Source organism: Ceratosolen solmsi, unplaced genomic scaffold (assembly GCF_000503995.2).
Source record: "Ceratosolen solmsi marchali unplaced genomic scaffold, CerSol_1.0 scaffold47, whole genome shotgun sequence".
NCBI lineage: Eukaryota > Metazoa > Arthropoda > Insecta > Hymenoptera > Agaonidae > Ceratosolen > Ceratosolen solmsi.
Window position 1 is genome coordinate 422,421 of NW_011948419.1, and position 9,228 is coordinate 431,648.

At 37.2% G+C, this 9,228-nt stretch overlaps 1 protein-coding gene across 1 annotated transcript in view; it reads right to left on the reverse strand.

Annotated features, from left to right (window-relative positions):
- Positions 1-1,653: 1,653 nt before the first annotated feature.
- Positions 1,654-9,228, reverse strand: part of Pax (paxillin) — a gene marked incomplete at its 5' end in the record, with an annotated part of 30,612 nt that continues 23,037 nt past the window's right edge. Inside the window, 2 exons of the mRNA XM_011497756.1 lie at positions 1,654-2,133; positions 5,647-5,767. Coding sequence (XP_011496058.1) covers positions 1,988-2,133; positions 5,647-5,767 — 267 coding nt within the window. The remainder of the gene's footprint in view (positions 2,134-5,646; positions 5,768-9,228) is intronic.

A 9,228-nucleotide genomic window follows, 5' to 3' on the forward strand; every position in this document is an offset into this window, starting at 1 on the left:
TATATATATATATATATATATATATATATATATATATATATATATATCATATGTTCACACGTGCGCGCGTATATTTGTGTGCGAGAGTCATTATGTATGTGTGTATGTGTGCGTGGGTGCGTATGTATGCATGTGCTTATGTATACATAAATAAATGATGTGTAAAATAAAATTAAAAAATCAATTTCATACGGAAAATTGGGTAAAATTTATTTCTCTCCTATTCAGTCAGTCACGCCTGATCGTATTTTCAACAAATCCATAAAACTATCATAATAAGGCTTTATAATTTAAAATTTAATCTAAATATCCATTGTTTTTCATTAGCGATGACATAATCAATGAGAACGTGAATATCCAAAGTATGGCCATGTGTTTACTACACGCAAGTTTATGGAAGATTATTAAATTATTAAACACTATATTGAATAAAAGTTAAAACGCTTTTATTGTTTACAAGGATTATCATAAAAGGCTTTTAAATTTTTTATAACTGTTCTTACTCATTAATACAGGATTTAAGTCGTAATGCGCCTGTAAATTTAACTGTACATTCATATCCTACATAAAACTACGTAAAAATTGTAATTCTTCGATACGTTTACTATAAATGACAGAAAAAAAAGGCAAATGAAGTATCATATATAAAAGAAGAATTATAAAAAAAAAAACGATCGCTTAAGCATGCATGACCTTGGCGGTAATATTATCTATACAATGATAAACCAATGTTAGTTGAAAATAGACTTTGGTTAGCACCTTTTGTTATTGCATTATGGAGGCCGAGGCGTTTAAAACGTAACTGAAACATTAATTTTAAAAGCCCAATTACAACGACGACCATAGCATATTACTTTTCGATACATTTCAAGTTCATTCGACATGATATATATATATATATAATGGAATGAAATAATATTGAACATTTTTAAAATCCAACAAGAAATGTGTCACAAAGAGGAGGGCGGATGGGCGCTTTAAATGTTACTAATGTTACGGCTCCGAAACGGCAAGCAAAAGTAACAGAAATGACGGATCATGAAAAAAAAAAAAAAAAAAAAAAAAAAAAAAAAAAAAAAAATCAATGTTACGTTTTAAATAGGAGTGTTTGCGGTTAACGAGGCAGCGCTTCCAGTCTCCCTGATAATCATGACAAACTAGAAAGAAGCCAACATTGTGCCGGTCTATTCGCGACGCGCGCACACGCACGATTCGACGTTAGCGCGACGCAAAGGTCCTCGTGACCATCGAGCGAGCCGAGTGTCGAACGAGCGTATTAATGCATCGTAAAAATCTGTAAATACCAATAGACGTTGAAATATAAGATAAGAGAGATAGAAGAAGCAAATTGGGAAATTGGAAGTATTGCAGATATTTATGTAGAAACGCGTACGACAAGATTTCGTCGTAGTGCCAGGGATCTCCGTTTATTCCCTATCGGGCTTACACATGTATCAAAATTTCTTTAATTGGCATACGACGACGAGTCACTATATTACTTTCTAATATACAATATGCAATGCATTTGGCTCGTCGCAAGGGTACGGAAAAGAGTGAGGGTCAGCTGCAAGCTTTACACACACATACCCCTCCTACACACACACACACATACACACACACACACACACACACACACACACACACACACATTTATTCGCTTATCCCCGGGTGTAATGCAAAATTTCTCTTGCCCGCGACGCACGCTTTAACAATACTTGAACCTTACGCCCGCTAAAATGTTAATTCGAGCCAAGGGGGCGACTCGGTGCGCCTTGACCTCGATCTCGGGCTACATCTAAGACTCTAGAATCATTATCCTTAGGAAATAGAATAATCGCGGCGTTATATATTAATATAGCAAATCGATGGCCCGAGCGACGCATCACGCGCCCTACTCTCTCGCCTACGCGACACCTACGCCATCGGCCGTCGCCGCTTCACGCTCTCGAGGATCTTCCTGGTGGGTGCGCCGGGGTTATGCTGGCCCTCAGCCGAAGAGCTTCTCGAAGCAGCCGTGGCAGTAGGGCTTATCGTTCTGCTCCTTGAACGTGCCCTTGTTCAGCTGTTTCAGGCAGAACGCGCAGACGAAGTGCTCGGGGTGGAATTTGCGGAACATGGCGGTTATGCAGCGACCTGTCAAACAGATAAGTCGACGTTAATCGGATTAGAAGCTTCCGCTTTTCATGGGCTTTCATGCGCAGCTGTTGTAAAGTGTGATCGAGCCGAGCTTTCCCTTGCACTTCTTCTTCACTCGTCCGCATATGTGTACTTCTTACAAATGCCAAGTGGATCGAAGGTTTTTTTGTTTTTTCTTACATTTTTTTTTCATTTCATTGCGAATGCTGTGCACTGAGAAAAAAAATATGTCACGGTTCTCGTCTATGTTCTTACCGCCTTCTTAATCCAACGATATACCATCTCTCTCTCTCTCATTCTCTCTCTCTCTCTCTCTCTCTCTCTCTCTCTCTCTCTCTCTCTCTTAATTTACCGCAACGATTCTTAATACGTACGATTTATTGTTATAACCACGCAATTAATATATCCCGTAATATAATATATACAGAGACTATATCTGCCGACAAATAATATCGTTATAGCATCTATAATATAAATTCACATTACCAATGATGAACTCGATGCATCTATATATATTCGTACCTCAAAATGCATCATTTTGTTATTATATTGAGAGTCGTTAACATTTAATATTATATCGAGTACTTTGAATTCCTGCTACCTATTATTTGTTTATTTAGTTGCAGTTTCTTTGCATTACTACTAAATTTTCCTCATTCCTAGTATTTAGTTTATAGCTTTGCGGAATTATATAATACAACGAAATAAACACGTACATGGCACGAGCGCATACATGCGCTATAGAAGAGTTCATGCTATGAACATGTATAGGTCTACGTACACCTTCTCCTCGCTCGAACAGTATGGTAATGTTGAAGAAACTTATAATATATTAGCGATTGATAAAAGCAGCGTGTGATAACTTTAAAAGGTATAGCACAGGACGCTCGCACGCGTAAAATGTACCTATCAAGGAAAACTGCAAGCTACGAAAAGAAATATATGGACGATTTGAAGCCAATAATAAAAATATAAATGACTAATTAAAATGTTTAAAAACAATTGCTTAACGAAACATATTTGTTAATGCAAATGCATGGAACGCTTCAATTTGATGACATTTTTACTATTTAAGGGCAAAATATTGTCTTAAGATCACTTAAATATTTCAAAAATAACATAAACTAAGCGAAATATTCTAATTTAAATTAATTTTATATCAATGGAGTATACGTCAGTCTAGATATATATATTTTACATAAAAAAAAATAATAAAATAAATAAAAAATAAAAAAAAAAATAAATAAATAAATAAATAAATAAATGAATAAAAAATAACAAAAAATTTATATTTTTTATGATAAGATAGATTTGAAATACTTGGAACGAACGTAATAACAATGATATTATCGATATTACCAGATTATACCAGCCAAGACGTTTTTATATATTTACTTCAACACGTGCAAAATTATAGTGATAATATTCGACAATAAGATAAATAGTAATTTTTCTCCTTTAAATAGCTATTTTGTAAATGAAACACGTATTACTGCCATAAATATTGTCGAACGCGAGTATATTCAGGCTATACACATTGCCCTGTCCCACAGTCAATAATGTCTCGACATTTATCCGACTTTTGTTGAAGTTCGAATCGCTTATTCATAGGCTCAAACACAAACTTTAAAATCAGTTTAAAAAGTATATTTTCACATAGACATTTGAAATGATAAGAATTTCCGGCCGACGCTTACATCATTGATGATTGGAAATTTATCGAGAATTTGTACGCGATGCTTCATCATTGGTACATTTGTTCTATTTACAAAATAGAAAAAGTAACCCAATCGCACGTATTTTCTGTTTAAATCAAGTTATTTAAAAAAGATAAAAAAAAAAATTCTTTTCGAACCAAAAACATACCAGTCGGCCTTTCAATTATTTTTACATTCTATTTATTTGTTTATAATTTATTTCGAATAATAAACGATAGCCAGTCCCATTAATATAAGAGACAAATCCTGTGAGATCATTCCACGTATATTACCCTCCTCCGGCTTCCCATAACTTATTAAAAAAATTTTAATTCTCAAGTTACCAAAGTCTTTTAGTAAGTCTTTTACTTCCAGATCGCCATGCCTAATATGGTGATCGAGCGATTAACCATTCACAAACTCATTGCTGCTTTACGTCAAAATTTTTATTACATGCAGCCTACGTATACAAATAATCCTTAGAGCAGCCACAGTCAGTAGTTGCTTAATTTTGTTTTGTATTCTAATAGATAATTTAGTTATTCACGCTACCGGGAGATAATGAAATTAAACGTGGATGGACGCAGATCGACACTAATATCGACTGATATTTAACGATCTTACGTTTTTTATCTTCTAATTCGATATCTATAATTTATTACGACTGTCAAACATTCAAATGTATTATTGCATCATTGTCTTTTCAACATTTTCTTCGACACGTGCATCGCCTGCTTACTAATCTGCCTTTTGTGCGAATGTCATTGGCCGTCAAGAATATTTAAATAATATGTATATATATATATATATATATATACATACAAATATAACATCTTTACTTAAACATGTTTTTTGGTTGCAATAGAGCCTACAGCTCCCAGAAATTAGAGTACATAACGAATCATTATATTTATATAAAAGATAGCCGAAGGTTAATTAAGGTTAATTAAGGTCAGCCCTTTCAAATTGAAAATGCATTTTGAAAGAGTTTTAAGAATGTAATTACGAAGTGCTCTATTTTATCGTCAAATCGGCAGACTAATCGGCATTTGAAACTAATGACATTTTAATATTACACATTTATAAGTTTTGTAATGAAAATAACTACATTTCGAGTAAATTAATTTGAAAGGTTAAAAAAACAAAAAGCAAAAAACAAAAAACAAAAAACGAAAAACAAGAAAAACAAAAAAAAACGAACGAACGAATACATTAAACATATCTTGAAATGTTTATTAAAAGAGAAAAGCAATTACGAATAATCTTGGCATTTTTGTGGAAACATCAAATTAAATGAATTTTTCTTCTTCTTCATCATCATCTTCTTCTTCTTCTTCTTCTTCTTCTTCTTCTTCTTCTTCTTCTTCTTCTTCTTCTTTTTGTGCGTTCAATGTTTTACTTACAAGAGCTTTATAATAAATTTAATATAAAATTGAAAACAAACCTGGCACCTTCGCTCTTGCCACTTTTTACGTCTTTTATTATTAGAATTATATTGGCCTCATTATATCATAGACGACTATACTGCGATAAGCAATTAATATTGGAAAGCTCTCGAGAGCCACAAAACGTAGACAAACGTAAGATGGCGCGATTACCTTTACATAATCGATTGAAAAATCCAGGAAAATGTTGAAACGTTGTTGACCTCCTTGTTCTTATCGAACATCGAGAAAAAAAAACCAATAATAAAACGACCGCAGTAAATGTGACGATCATCGGTTTGTCTCCTCGTCTTCTTCATTATCAATAATAACGAGATGAAAAAAGGAGGGGAAAAAAAAAAACAAAAAAAAAACAAAAAAAAATTTACCTGTAATAGGCTTATGGCATCCGGCACAAAGCGATCCTCTTTTGGCGTGATAGTGCGTCTCGCAATATGGCAGACCCTCGTGATCGAAAAAGGAACCACCTTGAAACTTTTGCCGGCAATCCTGCAATTGAATTATTAAGAAGCAATTAATTAATTAATGTTAACGCTTGACGTTACGTAAACATAAGTAAGGAGCAATAATATTGGCAGGATAATTTTATACGATAATGCGTATCGACGTTGGAAAAATATAAATTCATACGTACACGTGGGGACGTTTAATAAAAAGATATATTTGTGCGTCCCATTGCCTCTCCACATTTTTCTCTTAAATTCATTGTCAAATGCTGAAAATTACGATAAACACATCGTCGCTCTTATTTTCTCTTATTTATCTCTATAATTTTTTCTTAATAAAACCGATGGCTCCATTTTAATCTAATTGTAAAAAGTCGGCAAATCCCGGGATCGAGTAACCGATATTTCTTCGATATTTATAAGCGTTGCATCAAATGTTATTCCCCACGGTATTTCGGTGTTCAAAATGTTTGTCAGATTAATATTTTTCACTCTTTATAAACGGCATATTATAAACGGAAAGCTGTCATAACAGAAACATTAAAAATAAATGCTAATCCGTCTTTTTCAAAAAAAATACTAACTATTTCGTATACTAGGCTACGCTGAAATTCATTAGAAAGTTTGAGAAAAATTGCATCGCTTCTTTGCATTGAAACCGAGTGACTACATATTATCGTATAAAGTGTATTTTGTTCTTTAACGATTGCATTAGTATACGAGTTTGAAAATTATAAACGACATTTAATACAAAAATAGTACAAAATTTCCCTTGTCTTGAAGATTAATTCCATTTGCCACGTTAAAAAGGCCATATAAAATAATATAAACAAAACCGTCTAAGATACAAAAAATATAAAAGTTATACAATGAAATTTTATTTTGCGTTTGAATGCGTCAAAGTTTTTTCATTTCAATTCGTCAAAGTCATCGAAATTACTGGAATAACGCTTATCTCGATATCACTCGATAATTATTTCTAAACGACAAGTATTAGGACAATTAGTGTAAAAAATTCCTCCTTACGGCTTCGTACAGAGAAATCAAGGCATTTATAACATTGACTTATCCACGCGCAGAAAAGTATTTATACTTTTATGAATCCCCGTTATTATTAAACTGTCATCGTTATCGCTGCAATTTTAGTTGCATCAATATTTAATTAATACCTGACGCAACATCGTCCCATCAATTTTATAATGAAATTATCGCGCAAAGCCATTTTTAATTATTGCCAAAAAGAACGAAATGAAATCGTTAAAATTATTTTCCTCCTTGCGTCAGAATTCCTAATTGTGCGAATTGTGGCCAAAGAAACCTGAAAAATCTTTACGACCTAATAATCACACCGCTCACTGAGCTTCATGACTAAGCGATCGTTAATCCGGCGATTAACCGCAAAGAAATTTTAATGCCTTAAAATCTGGGAAAGTGAGTGGTGTATCTCTCTCTCTCTCTCTCTCTCTCTCTCTCTCTCTCTCTCTCTCCCATCTTTGTGGCGATTATTTGTGACGATCGGTAGATTGCACATAATATTGTGTAGGAACGGCGGAAAAATCATGATCGAACCATCTCCGGTAAGGTCGTGCCTCGGTGCCGTCGAGACGACATCACGCGACGTACCACCTCCCGTCCGGAACGAGCCCTTCGACGCGCTCCTAATGATAAGAGCGTCTTGTGCGTCATCCATCCGGCAATCCCTAGTCGGCCAAAGAATAGGCTATTTTGTTTCGCAATATCCAAGGCCGCACGACCGGAAAAGAAAAATGAAAAGGAAAACAAGCGAGAAGGCGATAAGAGGAGCCCGCCAGCGCCTACTGGCCGAGTAATGAAAACGAGAGCGAGCCCGACTTACCACTATTTACCACACCTCGTCCCCCTACCCCATGGCATGTGGGGGGGGGGTGGTGCGCGAAGAGGGGGGCGAGAGAGCGCGCGTCTAATGGAGCAGACGGTGCAGCAGCACGCGGTGCGGATGCGTGCGTTAACGGGTAAATTTAGCGTGGCAGCGGGGATCGACGTCGGACGCGAGGTGCAGCCGGCGCTTCGATGCCGAAATGAGAGTGCGCACGGCACGGTTGGGGGGGCCCATTTCCCGGGGATCCGGACTGGGACCGATGTCGCCGTCCGATCCCCTCGGACGGACCACGCCTCGTGGTTCCGTCGTGCGCACTCCTATCGCCTGTCAACTTGTACTTTTTCCGTTTTTATTTTTTTGTTTTTGTTTTTGTTTTTGTTTTTTTTTTTGGTGTTTTTTTTTGTGTTTTTATTTTTTATTTGTTTTTTCCCCTGTTTTTATTGAAATACATGTGTTTTATTCTCCAAAAAGAAGAAGAAGAAGAAGAAGAAGAAGAAGAAGAAGAAGAAGAAATAGAAGAAAAAAGAAAAAAAATATTCAGAACAAAAGTTGAAAGAAAAAAGAAAGGTTTTTCGTACAAGACAGTTTTTTATGTCGCTCGAGTTTGACAACGAACGATCTCGGCGCTTCGATCTCGCTGGGAATCTGCTGCAGCGACTTCTGGCTGGACCGTCCTTCCTCCTCTGCGACCACGATCATCCGATTCGCTCGCACATTCGCTCGACGATAGGCATAATGAGAAAGCGAGCTGCTTGTTCTAGGCCGGGGGTGGTGGGAGGGCCCGGGGAATGGGTGGCTGGCTGACTGGACTGGTTGAGGAGACGACGATAGGTGATATTGTCGGAGTGTGTGGGTCTGGAAAGTGTGGAGTGTAGATGGGGGTGGGGGCGGGGTTGTGGGGTTGTGGGAAACAGTACGCGAGTGAATAGAGGAGGGTAAGTGAGTGCCTTTCGATTCATGAATTAAGGGCAGAGTTGGATGTGCGGGGGTGGGATGGGGTAGAACCTCGTGGAGCGTAGGCCGCCATCGATACTTTTTCCTCCCTGGGTCCGAGTCGGTGAACTCTGGCCTATTCTGCTTGTGTAGGGGCACTTGTTGGCATAGACAAAATAAGGGTTGGGGGCAGGGGCTCCGCATCAGTTGGAGCCCGGAGGGCATGTAGGGGTTGATTCTAGTCGGATAGATTCTAATTATCTCTCTAGTTCACAAATTTCCTCCTTCTCCTCCTAGAAAAATGGGTCTTGTCTACTATTTAGTTGTGAAGTAAATGACAATTATAATCAGCTCGCTCGCTTCTCTGTCCGTCTCTCTCTCTCTCTCTCTCGCTCTCTCTCTCGCTCTCTCTCTTTCTTCCATGCTCGCGCGCACTCTTGCACTTTTTCTTCACGCACGCACGCTCTCTCTCTCTCTCTCTCTCTCTCTCTCTCTATGTGTATATATCTTTCTCCCGCTCGCTCTCCCCTCATTTGTTGTTTATTTATTTCGCTTTCCTCTCACGCTTCCTCTTCCTCCTCTTCCTCCTCATCAACGCCTACGCACTTGGGGCAAAGTGGCTTTCCCTCCATGGCGTAAAATGACTTTCCAGAGACTGGGTTCTTGCAATCCTGTAATATTCGTTAAAAACTGAGTACTGGGCGGTCGAAATC